We start from the raw sequence: 23,135 nt of genomic DNA, 5'->3' as shown, positions 1-23,135 counted from the left end.
CATGGTGGTGCATGGCTGTAATCCCAGCACTCAGGAGGCCAAGGAGGAGGGTCAAAAGTTTTGAGGCAAGCCAAGCTACTTGGCAAGATCCTGCATTAAAAAAAAAAAAAAAAAATTCAGGTGTTGGCGACTTACCTCTATAATCCTAGGTACTTGCGAGGCTGAGATGAGTTTGAGTCCAGCCTGAGTAAAAACCTTGTGAGACCTCATCTCAATAAACAGCTGGGTGCAGTGGCTTATGCCTGTCACCTAGTACTGCAGGGAGCAAAGCAATAGGAAGATCACAATCCAGGCTGGCTGGGTAAACTGCGAGACCCTATCTCCCAAGTAACCGGAGTAACCAACTTGAGACAGTGAGGCCACGCCACTGTCTCCCTGCGGTGGGCAGAACTCAGGTCTCATTCCAGTATAGGGACTGCTTTGAGTCTGTCCATACTGCACTGGGCAGAGGGAACCCAGGTCTCCCCGTCCCCTCCCTCCCAAGTTCCCACTTCCCACGGTGTGACTGTCCTCAGCCTTCATTCTTTCCAGAGACACACAGCATAGGTGAGGTGGAGGGACCTCAGACAACCTCCTCTCTTCTCTTCTCCCACCAGCTCGACCCCTTTGAGTCCAGCGACCCATTTTCGTCCTCTGGTGCCTCCTCGAAAGGATCAGGTGAGACGGGCTTAGGTCTTTCCTGACCGTTCCTGCGTGGAAGGGAGCTCATCCACTTAATGCCGTCCTTCCCCAAGCCTCGTGTCCTCAGGTGCATGGCATTGCTCAGGGGCCTCAGGCCCTGCCCACCACGTTGAGGCCACAGCGAGTGCCGAGTGCCCATCTTCTAGAGCAGAGTGGAGCAGCACCTGTCCTTCTGCAAGGAAGCCAGTGCTCGTCACCTGCACCCATCCTGCAGAGCCTTCACTCGGGTCCCATGGCTTTCCTAGAGTCCCCAGTTTGACTCAGACTGGCTGTGCCATAGGTTGTTGAGTCAGAAGGGCCTGAGCTCACAGCATCAAAGCCACCAGCTGTGCTCCCTCCCTTCTGGGCCGCTTCCTTTTGGGCACAGCCCCACATGGCCCATCCATCAGCAGCTCCCCGTGCTCCTTAGGCAGGTCTGGCACATAGGTGGCAAGGCCTGTACCATAGGCAGATCACTTGGGGCTCACAGGAAAAACCTGTCCTTGGGCCAGGCACAGTGGTACATGCTGATAGCCCTAGGACTTGGAGGGTGAGGTGGGAGCATTGTTCGAGCCCAGGAGTCCAAGCAGCCAAGGTGGCCCCATGAGACCCCGGCTCAAAAAGAAACAAACTCTGCAGCATCCCCTCCTCCACACGCTGGCAGGCCTGAGGGGTACCCTCAAGCTGCGTCCCCACCCCCCTCGCACACGCCCCTCCCAGCCCAGCAGAACAGTAGGCTGTAACCCTGGAACGTGTTGCCCCTTTGGTCACTGTGGGCCACTGACCTCCCAGAGGCCCACTCTATCCCAGACCTGTAACCCTGGCTCTGTCGGTGCTATTCCAGATCCGTTTGGGACACTGGACCCTTTCGGAAGCGGGTCATTCAACAGTGCCGAGGGCTTTGCGGACTTCAGCCAGATGTCCAAGGTAAGGCTGAGCCCACGCATTCTCACGCCTCACCCTGCTGCCTAACTTAATGTCACCTGTACGTGGACAGGCCTGGACCACACCCAGGGCTGGGCTCCAGTATGTCTCTTCCTCATGTGGTGTGGATCCCCCCGTGACGGCACCATGGCCGTCCTGCTCCACCAGTGTGCGGTGGCTGTCAGATCCCAGGTGATGATGTCATCACCTCTGTGGTGACAGAAAGTTGGGATGCGTTAGGTGCATAGCTCCTGGAGGTCAGGCTAGGGGTCTGGAGCCGCCAAGACGGACTCACTGGGGTGTTGGGAAGTGGGGGCTGGGCTCAGTGAATAAAAGACGGTGAACACCCAGGTGACAATAGCCATACATTCTGGGCCATGCATGGTGGGGCCAGACAGTGTCCGCTCTGAGTCATAAGCACAATGCCACAACCTGCCCATGTGGCCCTAGTGGTGGCAGACCCCGTTGGAGTGTTACGGAGCCGAGTCCGGAGTGTGGCGACAAGTTATCTGTGGACAGTGTCGAGGGGACAGGTCAGGAAGTAGCAGTAGCAGCCATTCTTACTGAGGTGAGCTCCAGAGGAAACTGCTGAACCATGGGAAATGGCCTAGGGGAAGGGCGTGAGGCACGTGTCGGGGTGCCTGGGTTCTGGTGGCGAGTGTGTTCTTTGGCAAGAATTAAGGAAGACAGTGTTAAGTGGGCCCACCCAGCCCCTGGCCCTGCGGCCACTCCGCTCCCTCAGGCTGCCCCAGCCGCTGCAGCCTCACTGCCGCATGTCCCTGTGTGCTTCAAGTGTCCCGCAGAGTTTGACCAGGGACCAGGTGTCATGAGCACTGATGGGACACACGAGCCAGTTGGCAGGGTGGGCGTCACCCAGAGCAGCCGGTCCTGTGGTCTGGCACCACTACCCACCTGAAGGTGGTGGTGGGAGGGAGCCTGGGGGACAGGTGTGCCTCAGTGTCCACGGATGGCTCCAGGCCCCCAGATGGCAGAACCCCTGGATGCCCGTGTGTAACATGGTGTGGCATCACCCGTAGTGCTACGCATGTCCTCCATAGACTGTCACCCTCCCTCAGTGACATAGAGCACCTGAGGCAAGGTGAGAGCTCTGTGAGTGGTTGTTGCTTGTGTTGTTCAGCCCGGGGACAGGGAGGGCCAGCCCTGCGTGGAGGAGCCGCCCCCAGGCGAGGGTCCTGAGCCCCCACGCCAGCCCCAGGTGTCCTTCCTGCTGGCTCTGTGCTCTGGTGCCCACAGCCGTGGTGGGCAGCTGCAGCACTGGGTGACCACAACGCAGGGCTTCTCAGGTTCTCAGAGAAGCATCTGAGTGTCACCAGGCCGGCTGGGGCAGAGCCTGTTAAACATGGGACAAGCCACGGGCGCCCTTTTGGTACCAGGAGGGGATGTGACCCTGTGGCTGGCTGGCAGTGCAGGAGTCTCAGAGCCTATCACTTAGTGGCTGTTACACCTCTGCTCCTGAGGCGGTGGGAAAAGGTCTCTGCCACATGGTGGCAGCAACCCCACAGGAAGGATCCAGGTTGTCTCAGGCTGGGGCTGAGTGGGGAGACTTGGGATCCTCTCCCGAGGGCTGTTAGGTGAGGTGTCAGTCCAGCAAGTGAGCACTAGCAGTGGCCCGAGCAAGACTGTGGTCCAGGGCCTCCTGCAGGCTGAGGCTGCTTTGCATGGTGACAACCCTGCTTCAACAACTGGCCACACCGATGCCCCTGTGAGTGGGAGGTACAGCGGGCTCGGGCAGAGCATCCCGCCCACAGTGCTCCCGACCTTATGGACAGACATTGGGGCTGCCTCAGTGGACTCCTGAGCTGGACCCTCCCGTCTCTGCTCTTTCCCTATAGTCACGTCCTCCCCTTCTCCCGAACTTCCTCTCCAGGTCCCATCCAAATGCCCAGTGTCTGGGAGCAGGCTGTCCCCACACGTGCACGTGATTTCAGAGCCGGTCACTTCCTGCTCTCGCCTGGCCAGGGCGGAGTCACACAGCCGTGGAAAATTGCCCTGCAATCCTGTGTTGTTTTGTTTCCAGCATCTGTGAGCCCCTGATTTCGTGTCTCGTAAACAGGAGCTCAGTCCTGACCCCAGAGTTCTGTTTTTCCCTTTTGGTTTTCAAGAACAACATCAGGTGTATAAATAAAATGCAGGGGGAAGTGAAAGGAGAGTGGCTTGTAAGAAGGGTTTTTTTTTTTTCTTAGCTTTCTTTTTTTTTCTTTTTTTAAAACATCCCCAGCTCTGCTCCACCTGAGCAGGGTGGGGAATTGGGCACAAATGCACGTTGGGGGTGGGGTTGCTTTCTCATTGCCCTAAATCCAAGTGTTCTGTGTGCAGAAAGTGACAGCCAGCCAGCACTCTTGCTGGGGTGCCAGCTGGTTCCTTTGTTGAGCCCCCATCCCCACCCAAAGGAATTTTTCTAGGCAGTATCGATCCTCAGTGACGTTAGGTTGCTTGAAAAGCACATTCAGGGCTGGGGTGCAGCTCGGTGGTGAGCACTCACCCGTGTGCAGGGTGCCCTGGGTTCTGTCCTCAGCACCACAAAGAAAAGAGATTGAGCAAGTTCCCGGAAATATGTCTTCAGAACATTGGGGAATAAAAATAAGAGTTGCACTCAGCTCATCCCCCTCTTCCCCACCCACACCCAAAAAAAGCCAGCTGTGAAATACTTGGTTGGTTGTTGAGCCATTTTTAGTGACTTTTCAATGTGTGGGTGTGGCGCTGGGGATGAACCCAGGGCCCATGCAAGCACTCACCACTGGACTGCACCCCCACTGGGCTGCACTCCAGCCTCTGAAGGTGTTTTCAGAGCCCCTGCTTTACAGGTTAGAGAGCCCTGACCGGGAGCCAGTCCTGAAGGGGGGCTGTGGTCAAAGCCACTCTGCACAGTGGCGCGTCTCTCTCCTTTTGCACTTGAGGCACACCTCACTCTTGCCAGAGCTACCCAGGCTACGAACCCCTTCTAAAAATAGCGACTTTCCTTGAAGCCCTGCCTGAGGAGGAAGGAGTTGTCCCAGGAGACTCCTTGGGAAGCCAGGAACCAGGAAAGCCGTGCTGGGAAGTGACGCACGCCAGGGTTTAGCTCACTGTTGCAGGAGCCAGGCTGTGGTGGGCGGAGCCTGTCACCTTGGCGGGAGCTGATTGGCTCAGGGGGTTTCCACCCAGGAGGGAGCCGGCCAGGGGCTCAGGCAGCACTGGCTTCAGTCTGTGAACATCAGCATTTATGCAGTCTGGGCTGAGCGCTCTGCAGGCCCTGTTGTGTGACCCAGTGGGTAGGAAGGCTGCCCTTGGTCATCAGGGAGCCAGCTCGGGCCTCCCCACAGCCAGGGGCTCGCCCTGAGGGGGAGACATGGCAAGTTGCACCCCCAAGGCCCTCGTGAGCCTGGTGGGAAAGTGAGCGTGAGGGTTTCAGACCCCCATTTTCTTTACAAAGAGGCCCTTGCTCTGCCCCTTCTCCCAATGTCATCTCTCAGCTGCTGTCTCTTGTCCGTGTCCACAAGGCCTCCTCCAGGAGCCTGCGGATGGGGACAGTCTGCCCAGAATGTGGCCCGACATTGCCCTTGGGCCATGGGGAGCTCAGGCCAGTGCCCAGGAGCCACAGCCAGGGTAGAAGGCGCAGGCTCCAGCCCGGCCTACACTGACCCGCGGAGCGGTCTGGGCAGGCCATGTCGCTTTTCTGCACCTGTTTCCTTACGTGTATGGGAGTGGTGGCAGTATGACACCCTGGGAAGAAGAGCGGAGCGGATGAGCACAGAATGGTGTCCCCTGACTCTGTGGCTCCAGAGCGCTGGGTGGAACCCAGGAAGGGGCCAGCTGGGTTTGCAGTGGGTGCAGGAGCTGCTCCAGCCTCTCCCTGAGCCCTGCCACTCTCCTGCTGGGGGTTCTGAGAATGGTAGGGACCACTGCCATGGGAACGGTGCCATCCTCAATCCAACTCTGACACAGCTATGCGGTCTGGGCAGCCATGTCTCTGTCGCTGCACGTCAAGGTGGCTGCGTCCCTGTGACTAGACACCAGAGGCCGAGGCGGCCCTGTCCCTGTGAACAGACACTGGGAACTAAGGTGGTCTTGTCCCTGTGACTAGACGCTGGGGGCTGAGGCAGCCGTGTCTCTTGACTAGATGCTGGGGTCAAGGTGGCCCTGTCCCTGTGACTAGATGTGGCTGAGGTGACTAGACGCTGGGGACTGAGGTGGCCATGTCCCTGTGAGAGATGCCGGGGTCTGAGGCGGCTGTGCCTTCGTGGCTGGATGCTGGGGCGGGGCTGGCCCTTCTCCCCGCTTTTGTGCATGTGGCTGGGGCTGTGAGAGCCTCGCTGGTGCTCCTTGTGAGGCTGTTTCTGCCCGTGGGTCTGCCTCACAGAGGAGTTAGAGTGTGCCGTGGCTCTTCTCTCTTCCCCATCTCCTGGGGCCTCACCCCCCAGCGCCTCAGAGGCTGAGGCGGGAGGATCGTGAGGTCAAGGCTATCCTGGGCCACATAGCGAGACCCTGTCTCACACAACAAAGTGCTTCTCACTCCCCCACAGACAGTGGCTTCCCCAACCTGGGAAGCCCCAACCCCTCTCACGCATCTGGAGTCCAGGAGTTGGGAAAGACCCCTGGTGGGTTGTGAGCCTGCCCAGGGATGCACTGCTCTCTGCTGCCCTGCATGTTTGTGGCCACAGGGCTGGCTATTGAGGGTGGAGGCAAGCAGTGGCTTAAGAGTGACCCCCCAGGTCTGAGCACGTGGTCCGGAGGGTTGGCGGTCTGGCCAGGGCTGTGTAAAGTGCGGTGGCTCGGTGGACGTGGGTTGGCTACACTTGATTGACTATTACCTCTCTTTCGTGTCCTCTCTTGCAGCCCCCACCTTCTGGCCCTTTCTCCTCCTCCTTGGGAGGTGCAGCATTCTCAGATGACCCCTTTCAAAGTAAACAGGACACTCCTGCTCTGCCTCCAAAGAAGCCCGCTCCTCCTCGGCCTAAACCGCCCAGCGGTCAGTACGCGTTCTTCTCTCGCAGCCAGGGCGGCGGGATGTGGGGCCCCTCCCTCACCAGCAGAGTAGAGCAGGCCCCTCGGACAGGAGGGCGTCCCCCGTGCCTGACCATGGGCCCCTCCAAGTGAGCACGGCCCCTGCCCTTGCCCCGGCCTGTGGGCCCCTTGTCTCCAGGCTGTGCTGGGTCCATACAGGAGCCCTCCTTATGGCTGGAGGGCTCCTTGCACCTGAGGCTGTCAGTGGGTGTCAGGGCCACTGCGGCCCAGTAGCCCCAGGGCCCCACGGCCTCTTCCCCTCCCAGAGGCACTCTTCCCATGTTGGCTCAGGGAAGGAGACGGTGGCTGAGGCCAGGCCGACTCCGTGCAGCCTGTCTCTGCTGGTCAGGAGCTTGGGGTGCAGCAGGGGCTCCCTTGTCTTTGTGGGATGTGAGAGGAGCAGGATGGTTTGGGCTTCCCCTGCCCCTGGCTTACCATGGCCTCTGGGCAAGTGCTCCGAGGATGGCCTTCCTGCCGGCCTTGCCTGGCTTCCCGGCCACGCACGCTGCTGCTGTCTCCAGGGCTCAGGCCTGGGCCTGCTTTGGAGCACCCCACCATGTCCCCAGGGATGGATTCTGAGACCTAGTGACTCCTGAGTGAGGTGCTCTCTGTGTGACAGTCAGGCTGCAGGTCGCATTTCTAGACCCTAAAACACAGGCCATTGTTCCAGTGTCAGAAGGGTCTCCTGCTGTCCACCCCCTCGTGGGCTGGGAAAGCTCTGCTGTTCTCCAGGGAGAGTCTCCCTGCTCTGTCTCTGGTTGTGGGGGCCTTGGGAAAGCACACTTGCTGCCATTGTCACACCTCTGGTCATGCCTCTGTACCAGGCTGTCCCTAGACAGGGCAGGTCCTCCCTGTCCCCACCCTGCGCCTCCTCCCCCAGCCTCACTGTCACTGCATGGCAGGGTGTAGGGGGAGATCCCCTTCCTACCCAAGCTTGGCTTTCCCCCTGAAACTGTCCCTTGGGGCTCCACAGGACCCCAGGTTACTCCTGCTCCTCAGCCAGCCAGGCTTCCTCCATGTGGCACCTGTCGGGAGAGACAGACGGGGAATCATTTTGAAAAGGCTGCCCCTCCCCTCCTGTCACTGATGTCAGGAGCACAGGGTTGAGGGTGGAGGGAAAGTACCCAGCAGGCCACAGGGCTTGGAGTGGGCTCTTTGTGGGCCGCGGCACGGCAGGTGGTAGAGGCCTGATTTCCTAAGCTGCACAGGAGAGGTCTTTGCAGTCAACAGCAGCGGGGGCACCGTGCCATGAGAGGCCCTTGCCCCCAGTCCCAGGCAGCAGCTCAGCTCCCAGGGCCCTCGACCTCCTCCCTCTGCCCAAAATACGGAAACAGAGGTCTGCCTGCACGCACGCACGCACACACACACACACACACACACACACACCTGCACACACGTGAGCGTGTGCACACGCACTCTCAGTAAACACAGGTCCTGCTCCCATGCACCATTTCACGGATAGGGGTCCGCAGGGAGCTCATGACGTGCTGCTGTGCACATGCACCAGGTGAGCCTGCCTTCACACACTGCTCACATGGTGCACACACGTGCATGCACACAAAACCGCCACGTGCACTTTGCACGGCGTGGATGCTCACATGCACGCACATGCATGCACAATGGTGTCCTGCTTGCCGAGCCCTCGGGAAGCTGACCCCTCGGTACCAGCAGGTGCAAAGCTTCACTGTCAGTGTTTATGGAAACTGCCAGTGCCCACGTGCCTGCAGCTAGCACTGGGCCGCTTTGAACTTTCCCTCTGCCCTCACCTCCCCCGTGTCTCCCTCTGCATACTCCTTGCCCATTTTGGTTTCTGCTTCTAGCATACAGCAGGCTTAGAAAGTGAACTCTTGTGAAAAGTTACTGCCCGGTGACTAGGTTTCCCTTGCTCTTGTACCTGGCTTCAGAGTTGACCCCAGGTCCTGGGCTGCCTTTGCCTGTGGCTCGGGGAAGCCCACTCTTGTTCTGCTGGGCCTGGGCCTGAGCCCTGCCAGCGCTGGTGAGGCCTCAGAGCACCTGCAGGCCCTGCACCACCCTTGGGAGCCTCTGCACAGCCCTTATCTCATTGATCAGGCAAGACCTGTGAGAGACAGGGCAGGCACGGTGCCCATGTACCACAAGAGGTCATGTGGGCTGCCCAAGCCCATGCAGCGAGGTGGCAGCAGGGCCAGGTCTACTGCTGGCAACCTGTCCCCTGCCCGGCCCCCCACCCCTTGCTCCCATAAGTAGCAGTCGTCAGAACCGGTTCCAGGAGGTCCCAAGTTCTCTGCCAAGCGTCCAGGCACGAAGTGGGTTCATCGTGAGCGTTGCAGGGTGTCCGTGCGACCTGAGCCTCTCTCCTTTGGTTCTCTTCCCCAGAAGCAGTGCCTGGACAGAAGCCCTGTGCGCTGTACACACTGCTGGGTGGTAGGTACGGGGCGTGTGCCGCTGCCGTGGGAGCTTCCCGCCTGGTTTCCTATTAACCTCTAACAGTCCGCCCGCCGCCCGCCAAGCCTTTGCACCACACACAGCCCGGGGCCCGCACTTGACCTGGTCAGAAGTCATGTTTGACGGGGAACCATTTGGCCTTTGTGGGAATGCAGAGGAAGGGGCTCTCTCCGTGCTGGATCCCTGATCCAGGGACATGAGGCCACTCTGAGTGTCTTCTTCCAACTTCCTGGTCACACAGGAGGGCCACATAAAGTCTCCGAGAACTTGTGGGGGACACAGGCTTATCTCCTGTCCCCTTGGCTACTTTGAGGTAGAAGCAGCTGATTGCAGTCTGACTTATTTTTTTAAAGAAAACCTAAAGTTTGACAAGTAATAAATGCATTTTCCTGCCCTTCTCACCCTTTTCCCACTGGGGGAACCCATGTGAGCAGCCCAGGGATGGCCGCCTTCACCTGGTCACCCTCTCTCAGACCTCAGGGTGCCAGTGCTTGGGCTTTGTGCCTAGAAGTGGCTGCTTCCCTCTGGCCACTGGGCCACTCATCCCACTAGAACCCAGGGTCTGCTCTGTCAGGATGGTTCTGAACGCTGGAGTCCAGGCCCCATGTCACGAGGGGCCCCGGGCCCTTATTTGCACCTCGACAAGCCTCAGGTTCCTTCCCTGAACGTGGGACCAGTTGAGGCCCAGGAGGTGGGCGTGTGGGGACAGTGGTTTTGTATAGCAATAGGCTGTGTGTGACCTGCATCCCTACCATCTCTGAGGTACAAGGACAGGGACCCAGGCCCCGGCTAGAGGCCCCTGTCTGGGATAGACAGAGGCAGCTCCATGGTCCCCTCAGTCATCCGCCACACAGGTCTGAGTCACACAAGGCTCTTGGTGCTATCCCGTGTCCTAGAAGCCCTCCATTGACATCTGATTGACACAGCTAACCCCTGTCGTGACATGCCCATTGGCCCACAGTCGCTCATCAGGGGCCCTCCGTGCAGGAGCCTCCTGGAGGCGGTCCTCCGTCCACGGCGGACAGCATGCTCACCCAGGGCCGTCTGCTGCTGTGTGCATGGAGCTCACACATCTTTTCTAGAAAGATCTGTCAAGGTATTAAATAACCAGCAGGTGCCTGTTTGGGGCCCAGGGAACAGGTTTCTTTCAAAGTAGATTCAAAACAGCCGGGCAGGCACCCCGAAACCTGTCAGTTATAGTCAGGGCGTGCGCACACCTCCCCCAGGTAAACAACGGTGTATTTTCTGCAACGGACCGGAGGTCGAGATCAGTCAGAGCTCACCGCTGAAGAGTTTCTAGGTAAAAGTTGTTGATTTGCAAAGAGAGAAACAGATTTTTTTTTTCAAGTGCAGGAAACGGCTGTGTGGGTGTCAGTGATTGGGCCTGGGCCGCCTCAGAGAGGGGAGCACACGGGCCCCACCCTGCCACTTCCTGCCAGCGCAGCCCTGCCCTGCCCTGCGGTTCCTGCAGCGCCAGTGACACCAGCTAACCAGCCAGTAACCTTTAACCTCTCCCCAGCTCCGTGCTTACTTTGTCCTCCCGCCAGCCTTCTCCCTCCTCGGGTGCAAGCAGCGGTGGTGCTGGACTGGGAGGTGTCCCTTCCCCACAGTCTATGGCGAGCAGCCCCCCTAGCTTGATAGGATGAGCCTGAACCTACATCCTGTTCAATGCTTGCTCCAGCCAGAAACAGCCCCTCCTGCCCCTGGGCTGCGAAGGGATCCCACGCAGGGACTGTGTGGTTTTTCTACCGTGGTCACCTTGACCATATCAGTGTGAGAGGGTAGCACACAGGACATGGCCCAGAGGAAGCCCTGAGTTCCCAGGTGGCGCCAGCTCTGCATGCACTTGGTCCCCCTCCTCTTCTGAAAGCCTATGCTGAGGTGGAGATGGGTGGGCAAGGGCCTCTTTGTCCATCCCCGCCATCTCTGAAACCCCTTGCTTCTTGCATAAGATCCACTGGCAGAGTGGCATCTCCTGCCGAAGTGTGTGGTTAGCACCTCAGCCTAAACTTAACTACTTGAATTCCGTTCCCACGGTGATCTCGAAAAGATAATTCGGTGGGGACGTGTGAGGTTTTTGAATGGGACAAGCAGTTGCTCCATCTCCAGAGGTCTGGAAAGTTCCAGCATTCATGGGCCACTCAGGATGGCAGCTCCCGGGGAGCCTAAGACCCAGCCTGGAGGAGGGCTCACCCCCCACTCCCTTCATCCCCTAGCATTGCTGCTGGGGGGCCTGGCTCAGGGCTGGGGGTGAGGTGACAGAAGGCAAGGAAAGCAGAGGGTCCCTCGGAGGGGGAGGGAGAGGGGGAGAAAGCCATGCTCTTTCGAGTGTCTCAGAGCTGCAGGCCGATTGCTGTGTGGGCTGATGACTGTTGTGCACAGTTGACAGTGTTTGAAAATAGAAGCATTTACCTACTTTGACATACACCCACCCTTCTGTACCCAGGAGGGCGGGCCCAGCAGCAGGTGTTGTGTTATGCCATCACCACCTGGCATTCGGTGGGCTACGGACACCAAGCCTCGGGGTCCCAGAGCCCAGGGGGTCCTGGCCCCTTCCCACTGCCCTCTCTGAACATGAGTCTGAGCAAGCCCGAGCTGACACTATGCCCAGGGCACCTTCCCGGCAGCCACCGGGCCTTCCCTGTCCCCTGTGCCCTGGGCTGCAGTGATGGTGAATAAGGCCCCACTCCCTCCCAGGTGCCCCACTTGTGGAGTCCCCATGCCTTCTCCCCCGCACATGAGGCCCTTGCATGCCCTTCCACCCCAGGGCACGTGGATCACCACACGTATGTGTGCCCGCAGTCTGTGGCGATGTCAGGTGTGGTGTGCAACCCCCTGCCCTCTGCAGAGGGGAGCAACCCAGCCCGCAGCCCTTCTGTGCACAGATACAGGGTCTGCCTCCCGCCCCGCGCCTGCAAGATAACATCTCCCCCAGAGCCCCTCGCTCAGGCAGATCGGTCAGAGGTGCCCACCAAAGCACAAATGTGACTTCAAAACACAGTCAGGAGACCTGCCATTCCGTCATTTCTGCTGTGAAGACGACAGGAGCTGGTCCTGGTGGCCACGCCTGTTACCCCAGCAGCCAGGAGGTGAAGGCAGGAGAATCACTAGCTTTAGGCAAGCTTTGGCTGTAGAGCCAGACCCTGTGTCAAACAAAAAAACAAAAAAGACTGGCAGGCGACTTGTAAAGTCCCTCCATTTGCGAATCTTGTCAACCCTACCCTCTTATGAGGGGCAACCTCGTAAGAGCTTTTGTGGAAACCTCTACAAAATTGTATTTCTTGCTCTAAATCACACTTGTATTCTGCAGACCCAAAGGCACGGCTACTTCTTTCCCTTTCCTTCTTTTCTTTCAGTGATGGAAGGGTCACCTGTGCCCCGGGCTCAGCCCCGAAAGATTCCCACACCCCCTGCCCGCTCACAGGCCCCCAGCAGGTGCAGTAAACATTTGTTCAGCTTTTCCCCGCAGCTCAGACCCAAACCTCATCCTGTCCCCTTCAATGCAGGAAGCAGATTTTCTTGAAATTCGGTAAATATTTTTGGTGGAAAATCTCAATGCTGTGATGGTGGGAACCTCAGATTTTTATCTCTCGGGGATGTGCTGCCTGGCATGGCTTTCATCTCTGGGGCTGCCTCTCACGTCTGCAGGGCTCCTGCCTGCAAGGTCACCCCGTGGTCTGCTGTCACAGCTTTCATCCAGGGCTTGACTTTCCCATGGGACACCCTGAGAAGCCTGGAGAGGGCCATCCTTTCCAGCAAAAGTCCCCGAGTGATTGTGCATTTTAAGTTTGCACCAGAATACTTGTCACTCTTTGTCCCCTCTTCCCGCAGTCAGCTTTTTTTCTTTTTGCTGGTGGGCTGGGGAGAGAGGGAAAAGATCTGTTGACATGGGCCACAGCTGTCATGGATGGTGTGACTCACAGAAGCCTGGCCGATGTGTTGTGTAGGACACACCGTGGTTGTGTGGAGTCCGTGATGTGTAGGACGCACCATGTGTGTGGCATTCGTGTTGTGCAGGACGCACAGCCGTGTGCGGTGCTCTGTGTCCAGTAAATGACAGTTGTGTGAGCGTCCTGTGCTGCATAGGATAATGGCTGGGGTGGAGCAGTTGCCCTGACCGCAAGCTTTTGTTTCTTTGTTTTTTTGTTTTTGTTTTTTGATTTGTGTGTGCGCGTGTGTGTTTATCTCATCTACAGTTCTGCCTTTCCCAAGGGCAGCAATGAGCGGTAGCAACAGAGCCCCCAGGATCCGAGGTTACAAACGCACATGTGCCCCCACCCCCGGGGTTGGTTTGCTTTGATTTTTTGTTTCAGGGTCTTTCTGCACCCTGTCCCAGCCCGGGGCCCACGAGCCTCCTGCCCCAGCCTCCTGAGTGCTGGGCTTGCAGGTGTGTACCACCACAGCTGGCTTTTTGTAATTTTGATATTTTTAACTCAGATTTGTGGAGCCCCCTACACTACTCCAGACTGCTGTTCTCCTCCGGAGCCGTTTAAACAAGAGAGTCGTCCTCCTGCTGGAGTTTTCGTAGCCATCTCCTCTCGGGGCTGCGGGGCCAGCTGTTTAGGTCCATAGTGTTTTCTGAGCCTCCGCCCGGCTCTGGGGACCCCGCAGCAGGGTTTCCTAAAAAGCCAGGGAGAGAGGCGCAGAGTCTCGCATCGCCTCTCAGCCCTGTGGTCCAGCAGCTCCTGCCCCATCACGGCCGCCACCCCCGATGCTGTGTGCCAGGGGGACCCACAGCCTCGAAAACCTTGAGAAAGAGGGGGATTAAAGAAGTTCTACCGGGGTGGGGCCGGCCACCAAGTCTTTTATTTTTTCAGCGCACGCTGTGGTAAGCCATGGGCTCGTATTGTTTTTGCCAAAGCTGGCCCTGTGTGCGGTTTCGGTACACCACTTGGGTAACTGTTGAAACTGCTGTGGTTTGAAAATAAATTCTATTTTGCTCTATCTTCAGTCTTGTATTTCTCTCCCCCCCCCCCCGCCCCGTGAATGAGGACTCAGCAGCCTCGGGCGGGCTCCTCAGTGTTGCTTGTCTGAATGCACTGCCTTCTGCGAGGCGGTGGGGACCAGTGGGGCCCCCCTGTTCATGTGTACAAATGCTGCCACCAAACCGTGTGCTGTTGTAACAACCGCGGGGTCACTACATGGGCGACGATCAGTGACCGCTCCCCGTCCCGCCCAACCTCTGCGGTCCCTCGGCCCCCAGCTCCGCGCAGTGCCAAAAGCGCGGTGTCTTTGCTTCTCAGGGACCCGGGGGGCAGATTAAAGTCACTTTGCCACCATTGAGACAGGCGGCAGCTCAGAGAGTCAGAGAACATTTAAGGAGTTTGCAGAACTGGTTGCATAAAAAGCAGGAACTAAACCCAGAATGTTGAAAAGTGCAGTTGCTAAAAATAACTTGGGGTGTCAAGTGGGAAGCAGTGGGGGGAGCGCCACACAGACCCGGCAGGGTGGTGGAAAGGGATCCGTGCGCCGGAGCCCCAAACAGACACCCCAAGGAAAATCTTTCTTCTTTTTCGTTTGAAAATGAGGTGGCAGTTGCTGAGCCGTGGTTTCAGATAAACACAGTCACAGTTTCGGAACAGGGCACAGCCAGGCGCGGGCGATTCCTGGTGTGAATGGCGCTTTTGTCTCGTGAGGGCCGAGCTTCGTATCCTAGCGGGCAGGACTCCCAGCTCCTCCCTGAAACAGTTGTGTTCTGAAGTCCCCAGAGCCGGGAGGAAGAGGTCCTGGCTGAAAAGAAGGGCCCTGGGGACATGTAGAGCCTGTACCCCTGGCACCCACCCACCAGAACCCCCTGTGCTGAGCTCCAGGCCTGTTAGAACCAGGGACACAGAGCAGCATTTGCTGGCTGGGCCCTCACAGAGCTGGCTCTTGGACATGCCCAGCTTTTCATGTGCCATGGGACGTGGACAGAGGGATAGGGGGAGCCCCTGAAGGAACAGAAACATGAAAGTAAAAGGAAAGCCTGTGCAAAGGTGGGAGAGGCACCAGACACTGGCCAAGCCAGGTAGCAGTGTGGCAGTCGGTACTGTGGAAGTGGCAGTGAATAGGTGACCAGGCAGGGTGACACCACAAGCCCTGTGGATGCAGAAGTCACCCTCCCTTTCTCACAGGCTGTGGAGCAGAACCTGAGCCAGCCTGGGTCCCAGTCCCTCAGGATGCTGGCCACTGGTCCAGGGCTAAGTGCTCCTCACGTGGGCAGGCCCCTCACGTGGGGGACTACCAGGCCGGCGGGGGGGGGGGCGGCTTACCAAGACATTTATTGTCTCACAGTTCTGGGGCTCCAAGGTCAAGGTGCCACCGGCAGGCTGGCTTCCCCAGAGGCCTCTCTGTGGCTTGCTGTGTTCTCATACGGCCAGCCCTTGCTGTGTGTGTGTTTCCCTCTTCTTAAGAGGACCCCTGTCCCAGTGACCTCATTTTAACTGTGCTACTCCTGTGACGACCCATCTCCATCCGTATTCTGAGGCACGGGGTCAGGACTTGAGCGTATGAACTGCAGGGATCGCATTGAGCCCTAACACCCCTTTCTTTGAATGAGGAAGTCGAGGCTGAGAGAGGGTGCAAGGCTGTGTGTGTGTTTGGGAGGGTTCTTGGCACCCCTCATGACTTTGCAGGGCCACATCTGGTCCTGGGTTGGTGGTCACTGGGAAGGGAGGTGTGCTGGAGCCTGTTGGTGGAGTTCGCATTTTGGAAAAGCTCACTACCCAGGGCTTTGTTGTGGGCCTCGATCCAAGCCAGCGACCGGGCATGGAGAGTAGGTCTCGGCTTCGTGAGTGCTGGGTGTTGGCGGCCAGTCCGGTGGAGGAGACCCCAGCTGGGGGACAGTGCTCAGGCAGAGCACAGTGCTGGAGGAATGGGAGCTGGGCAGGGGCAGAAAAGCCAGCGTGGGACAGGTGGCTTAGAGGAGACTGGCGTGTCATGCTAGGGCAGCAGGGAGCCATGGAGCGCTGTGGTCAGTGGGAGGACAGCAGCTCCACGTTCACAGGCTGCCGACGGGGGAGGAGCAAGGTATAGCCACCACTCCCCACCCCCATCCCCCGGCCCCAGGTGTCCAGCCTGGTTCTTAGGGTGCCCGGCAGGCCCAGCTGCCCATCCCTTTCTGAAGGGGGAGGGGAAGGCCTGCCTACTGCTCTGATGCCAGGAGCCAGGATGGCCTTGGCTGGCTTACCCCTCAGCCGGGGGAGGCCCTTCTTCAAGGCCAGCAGAACAGGCCAGGGTGGCCTGGGGCCAGGTCACCCGGCTCTGCAGCTCTGGAAGCTGTAGGTGGGGGGAGGAGGAAGAAGGGGAGTGAACCCCGGTGGGGAACAGCAGGGAGAGGGGCCAGTGGGGAAGAGAGACGGGCACCGAAGGCACAGAGGCAGGGCACCCTGAGAAGTCCAGTGTCTAGGGAAGGCCAATCCTGATCCCTGGGCGTGGCGGGTCCTCCCACCTAGCAGGCCCACTCTGTAGCTACCTGATTTGATCTGGGGCCTTAGGGAAGATTGACAGATGCCCAAGGTACACCCCACCTTCTTCATCCATGTAGGAGCTGGGGGGAGGGGTCTCCCAGGGCCTCTGTGGCCAGGCAGGGACAAGACCGTAACCTGGGTGGAATCCTGGGCCAAGGGCACAGAGCACAGAGGTCTCTGCTCTGCCCACAGGCGTGTCAAGGTGGCCATGAGACAGTGTGTCATCGTCTTTTCCTGCAGACCAGGACAAGAGAGGCAGTTTCCCTAAGCTCACAGAATGGAGCCAGCAGTCATGGCGTGCCCATCAGGTTGTGAAGATTACAGAGCGGGTCTGGGGCCGTACATTATAGCCACCTGGCTGCCGTGGGCACCGGCCCCACGGGCACAATGCACCTGCCGTGTGTCCAGCACGGCAGCGTGGGATGTCCAGGCCAACGCACCGTGTCACCTCTCCCCAAGGCCAGCCGAGGTCTCGCCTTCTGCAGGCCCCAGGGCTAAAGTGGCAGGTGCAGGCTGTGGTACCAGGGCCCCGAGGGACAGTTTGGGGTCTTCGGGGTTGTGGCTGTCAGGAAAGCAGAGAGGACGGTGTTGGAGCTGTGATGCTGAGAACTTGTCCCCTTGAAGGATGCTCAGGAGTGACTTGGCCTCAGTGCCCTCTGGATGCAGCCGATGTCCAAGGCCACCTGTCACTGTGACAGACAGCCCTTGGTTTCTTTGCACGTTAACTTCAAAACCGCGAGGACCAGTGTGGGCTGATAGGTTAACAGAGTGGAGTCCTTCTAAATGTGGTGGAGCCCCAGTCCTCGAGGCAGTCACCTGGCCCAAATCCAGCGTCCGCTCCCCGGGTGCTGCCTCTGGCCCACAGAGCCTGCGCTCTGGGAGGCGTGTGACTTGAGCCGCACGTCCCCAGTGGGTGTTCGGGCACGTTCTGCCTCTCGTGGCCTCTCCACGCCCCTGTCTTCTGCCTTGCTGTGAGGACGCCTGACTGTGACACGGGCATCTGCTGTCCCCTGCTTGGCAAAAGCCCAGGAAGGCCCAACAGACCCTGCCCATTGGAGCCACCACAAGGACAGAAGTGGGAACAAAAAGAATTTTAACACCAGGATGGGAGAGGCTTGTTCCTCGAGCTGCCCGGGCCCTTGGAGCGGGCCGGGGCTCCGGCCCAGGCTGGAAAGCCAGGCGACCCTCCCCTGTCCTTGTTAGAAGCCTGTGGTGTACTCCTGTCAGCCATGGTGTTTTCTCTTGTAACTCGGGCCATGGTAAATGTTCCCAACTGTTATCTTGGATTGACACTTAGTAACTGTTGGTGTTTGGGAAGCACAGGGTGCCAAGTCACAGATGCACCGGCTCCCCAGTGTGTCTGGGGCACCCCAGCCATTTAACCTTTGTGTTGGGAACATTGAAAGTCTCCTCTGTGGCTGTTGTGAGTTGCGTAACTAGTCACTGTCACCGCAGTTCTAGCCTACGTGCTTTAGGGCGTCAGAAGCACTGTCCCAGTGCACGCTGCATGCGTTACCATCTACGTGAGCACGCGTGTGAGAGCTGCAGGGCGCTCCGGTCACTCACGGCCTGGCTTCGCCCCTGTCCTGGGGTGCAGCTTCGTGGTGAGGTGAGGCCCTGGGCCGCGTCCCCACCAGCGCCAGGCACAAAAGAAAGGCCGGGGGGGGGGTCCCCGAGGGGCACCCCCTCTCCAATTTCCCCGGAGAGGCAGAAGGGCCCTGCTCCACACTCTGCTCTGTCCCTGGCGAGTAACTTGTTTCTTTTCTTTCTCCTTTTTTTGTTTTCTGTTTCTGTTTTTTGTTTTGTTTTGTTTTGTTTCTCCTACACTTTCCAGGTAAAAGCACACCCGTAAGCCAGCTCGGTTCTGCAGACATCCCCGAGCCCCCCGATCCGTTCCAGCCACTCGGGGCTGACAGCGGCGACCCGTTCCAAAATAAAAAGGGGTTTGGGGACCCGTTTAGTGGAAAAGACCCATTTGTCCCCTCTTCTTCAGCTAAACCTTCTAAGGCCTCTTCCGCGGGCTTTGCGGACTTCACCTCTGTAAGTTGAGTCCCCCTTCCGCAACTGCCACTGCCACTGCCTCTGCCACCGCCAACCCCTCCTGCTTGCCGCTTCTCTCTGGGGTCGCAGTGGGTGTCTCCTCTTCTCGCGCCTCTCCGCCCCTCCTGCTGCCCGCCACGGGTCACTTCCTGGGGCCTGCCGCTTCTGTAAGGAAACGCATCCTCTCTAGAAAGGGAGACACTGCCAAGGGCGCCTTCTTCCTGTAGGGTGGCATGGGACGCCCGTTTCTGTTCTTCACAGCGGGCTCTGTGACCGGGTCACACAGGGACCATCTTGCTCATTGAGTTTTGGAAGCCATGCTGTGAGATGCTTCCCAAGTGGACAGTGGGACCCCACTGTCCCCCGCAAAGTCATTATGCCCTGCTCTGCTCGTCCCGCCCACGCGCGTCCTGTGCGGCGGTGCGGGGAGAAGGCCGGGCCAGGCGGGACGCTGAGGGGAGAGCTGGGTGGCTGCTGACCGTTGACAGGAGAGGGGCTTGCCGTGCGGCCCAGGCTGGCCTGGAACCTTTGACCGTCCCGCCTCCACCTCCCGAGGGCTGGGATCCAGACGAGTGCCACCAAGAGAGAGCGAGCTGATGAATTTGCGATTTGTATTTTGATCAGCAGCAATGAGAAGAAGTTGAACGTGGATCAACCACGCTGAGGCCTTTGCCTTGGAGGGCACGGCCTGGGGTTGTGGCTGAAGTGGCAGTGCACCTGCCTCGCCAAGCCACCTCGGCCATGTCCCCCAGCATTGCACCCCCGCGGTGCATGCCTGGCGACCTGGTTGATGTCGTCGACGCCTAGCACAGGTCAGCACACACCGTGGATGTGTGCAGAAGGGTAACCTTGTTAGTCACAGCCACAAACTAAGCCACTTTGTCTGGAGGTTTTCCAGTAGCACTGGGCTTGCTTTTGGTGGAAAAGTCAGCAACGCGGAGGAAAACACACGGCGCTGTTCACGCAGGACTCAGGTACCAGGTCTGGGGGAGAGCCGGCAAGTGGGCCCAATGGCGGCTGGAAGAAATGGCGGTGTCCTTGCTGAGATGCACAGTTCTGTTTCCTGTGACCCCAAGCCCAAAGGGCTCGTGCTTTGAAAACTTTTTTTTTTTTTTAAATAAACAACCAAGGTTTCAAGGTGTCACTCAGCCTAACATTTCTGGTCCTTCCAGAACAGACACTGACTGGGATTTTAAAGCATCCCCCTCCCCGGGCAAGAAATCAGATTCCGCCTGGTGTAGCCCTCAGCCCTGGTGTCTGTTATTTAAAGTCACCTTTCCCACTGCCGAGGCCACCGTGTTTCCAGCTGAACTTACAGACAGCTCACCACCCGCTCTGATGGGACACAGTGAGGGAGGGACGGCGTCCCCTCGGTCAGAGCGTCAGCACCGCTCTCAGGTCCTGGCCGATCGGCCGGTGGCTTCTGGGTCGCAGCGTTTCCACCACCTGTAGCAAATGCCATCACTCTCTGACGGATGGGCGGCAGGGATCAGAGCCGCCCGGGGCTTCCTGTCACCTGTGCCAAAGCAGGGCACGCTGCGCCTTCCTCCCCGTGGCGTGCAGAGGGACACACGGGAGCCACCAGTTTATGGGCCTGGAATTTCCTTCCCTCAGTGGCCGACTGTGCTGCTGGCTTGACAAGTGTCTTCTGCCTAGAGTCCCCTCAGAACGAGCCTGTGTGTGGCCCTGTGTCCGTCAGCAAGTGACCCGCGCAGGGTAGCCGGGGCAGGTTCACGGTCAGGACCAGTGCTGACTATAGGAGGGCGAGCCGCCACTGCCTCAGAGTGTGGTGGCTTCCCGAGAGGAAAGGCTGTCACCACCTCTGTCCCTGAACCTGTGGACTGTGGATTCCTGAGATGCTGCAACATGAAGCCTCTTCTCGTGCAGCCTGTTGACGGTGATGTGTGGAGAGGAAGGACGGCTGCCCTGTGCCTGCTCTGTCCTTGTCCCTGATGGCACAGAAGGAAGCACAGGTCAGAGCCGAGGACCGGCCGCTGTGCCCCAAGATCTGCCCCATGTCGTGGCCCTTCCCGGTCAGAGAAGCAGGAGGCGTCCCGTCGCAGCGGCGCCAGCCAGCCTGGGGAAGGTCTTCTCCCCAGAGAGAATCCCGTTCTGGAAACTTCTCTCCGACACTGCAGTCCCCAAGGGCAGTCTCCACGTGAGGTCCCCACGCTGGCCTGGAGCCGGGTCTCTGAAGGCACCTGGAACTTTCCTGTCACTGCGTTTCACGTGCAAGCTCGGATCCCTTGAGTGGAGGCTCATTGATGGAGCTCTGTGACTCTGGGTGACACTCTGTGACTCTAGACCATGGTTTGGAAGCAGGCTGCTTGCTTGGCCCCATGGGCCCAGGTTCTGAGCTGTGGTCCCCAAATACCCCACCCCTCCATGCTGGAGGACAGCAGGGTCCCTGTCATCAGTCTAGCTGTCCCCTCCCTCTGTCGTCGGTCACTCTGTGAAGACAGCTCCCTGGCATTTGATGTCCCCTTGTTTTTCTCCCAGAGGCATTGGAAAATTCCCAAAAGCAGGGAAGGGGAGGGCTGTGTCTGTGGCTCATGGTGGAAGCAGATGAGGAGGAGCCAGTTTTCAGGGGTCCATCCTGGGGACCCCACGGGTTTATCTGGACAGCCCAAGGCTGGCCTTTCCTCCCAGGGGCGCCTTCTTCATTCTGACACTGACCAAGGGGAGGGAACCTCCTGGCTCCGCCTCGCTTCAGGGTCACATCTGGCTCTGAGCCGGGTCCCTTCCACTCACCTGCTTCCCCGTCCCCTGTTCCCTTCCAGGAGCACACAGGGAGGCCTGGGCTCCACCTTCCTGGGCTCCTGTGACCCCTTCTCCTCCCACCCCGAGTTCTGTTCCCAGCTGCAGTGCAGAGCATTGAACTTCCCACGGGGACCCTCCCACGGTTCCCAGGACCAAAGGCTGCCCCCGCCAGTTACAGCGGACAGCCACTTCCCCTGCCTCGGTGTCCCCAGCTGTCAGAGGACCAAGATGATGGCGGTCCACCCTGATGGTGTTGAGGGCTGAGTTCTAGGGGTGGCCCCGTGCCTCCCTCTCCAGCCCCCCTGCTGGAGTCCGCCAGTCCAGTGGGCCTGGTCACGTTGGTGTCATTTGCGGGTCTGTCTGTTCCCGAAGCCAGGGCGAGAGGAGCTGGTGGATGCGGCTTTATGGTTTGCAGTCACCAGTCTTAGGACCGAGATGGTTTCCTCCCCATCTTGAGAACAATTTAAGGGACACGTGCGGTGGTGCCCACCTGTGGTCTCAGCCTTTGGGAGGCTGAGGCCGGAGGATCGTGCATTTGAGGCCAGCCTGGTCTACAGGGAGACCTTGTCTCAAAAAAACAACAGAAAGGAAAGAAGAGTAACACTCAGTGGCGGGGACGGGGGTGTAGCTCTGGGGACCTGGGGTACCAGGCCAGGTCCCATCCCCAGCGCAGGCGAACGGTGGCGCTGCAGAGCTGGGGCAGGTGGGTGGCCTGGGCCTTGTGGCCCGCATCCCTGGCCCGCAGTGGCCTCACCCTGCCCCCGTGTGTCTTGCAGTTTGGCAATGAGGAGCAGCAGCTGGCCTGGGCCAAGCGGGAGAGCGAGAAGGCGGAGCAGGAGCGGCTGGCGAGGCTGCGGCGACAGGAGCAGGAGGACCTGGAGCTGGCCATCGCGCTCAGCAAGGCCGACATGCCGGCCGCCTAGGCCCTGGGGACAGCCCGCGCTCACAGGGTCCCTGCTTCGCGTCCAGATATGCACAGCCACCAGAAGCAAGGACGAGCTGGCAGGGGCTGCGGCTCTGGGGACCAGCCCAGGCCACCAAACACAGCCCAGCCCTGCGGGCGGGAAGGGCCACGTCCACTGTGCCAGCCCCTGTGTGGAAAGAAGCGTGAGGCTGGCGGAGGGGTGGAGGCCTGGCCTCCTGTGCCTCCCTGCCTCCTCCGGCTCCTGGCCTCAGGCACGGCCGTGTCCCGCACCCGTCCCCACGATGGATGCATTCGTTGTACAAAAATGACGTTTGAATGATTAATATAATATTTTAATACAAAACAGGACAGTCTTCTTTGTTCAGACAGCTGGGGTGTAATGTCCCCAAGTTGGGGACCGTGGTGAATGCGTCTAGAGGTTTTCCTGGCCTTGGGGCCGGGGACACCTCAGGGAAGTGCCCCAGCCTGGACGCTGGCTCGGGGTCCCCGCGGAGAAACAGAACGGAGGAGGACAGCTGTGCCTTCTGAGGCTGTGGAGCCACCGCGGAAGCCGCTGTTGGAAATTGTCCCCCACTCCCCAATGCGCACGCGGTGCTCCCGGGGACGCGTGGCTTCCCTCACCTGAAAACCCCAGAGCCCAAGCTTGGAGCGTGGACGTGACGGATGTCACGGTGGGAAACGCCACACCTGGCCCGGTGACGAGCCCGGGGAAACACGGAGGACGGGTGTCTAAAACGACAGGTGTCACCCAGCCCCGCGGTCCTCGGGTCACTCCCGGGCCCGTCCCCAGACTGGCCAGTCAGAAACACTGTGGCCCTGGCCCTTCGGCCTGTGGTTGGCTGTGACCTCATTGCCACCTGGCTTGGTGGCACTTTCACTCCCCTTCCTGTGAAGTTGGAGGGCCGGCTCCTCGCTGCCCGAGTCCTTTGTCCCCAGCGGGAAGTCCTTCC

At 59.2% G+C, this 23,135-nt stretch overlaps 1 protein-coding gene across 9 annotated transcripts in view; it reads left to right on the top strand.

Moving 5' to 3' along the window:
* The window catches only part of Eps15l1 (epidermal growth factor receptor pathway substrate 15 like 1), a 76,612-nt gene extending 54,295 nt beyond the window's left edge, over nt 1–22,317 (top strand). For 2 of the 9 annotated variants that reach the window (XM_020167753.2, XM_020167757.2), the window contains 6 exons: nt 597–657; nt 1,505–1,587; nt 6,421–6,553; nt 8,944–8,991; nt 18,295–18,500; nt 22,037–22,317. In XM_020167753.2, coding sequence (XP_020023342.2) covers nt 597–657; nt 1,505–1,587; nt 6,421–6,553; nt 8,944–8,991; nt 18,295–18,500; nt 22,037–22,183 — 678 coding nt within the window. In that variant the 3' untranslated portion in view covers nt 22,184–22,317. The other 7 variants (XM_020167756.2, XM_020167755.2, XM_074053744.1 and 4 more) reach the window with 7 other exon arrangements.
* Nucleotides 22,318–23,135: the final 818 nt, after the last annotated feature.

Source organism: Castor canadensis, chromosome 14, assembly GCF_047511655.1.
Source record: "Castor canadensis chromosome 14, mCasCan1.hap1v2, whole genome shotgun sequence".
Classification (NCBI taxonomy): domain Eukaryota; kingdom Metazoa; phylum Chordata; class Mammalia; order Rodentia; family Castoridae; genus Castor; species Castor canadensis.
Note: the sequence above shows the minus strand (reverse complement) of the source record. Positions and strands in the feature narration are given on the sequence as shown.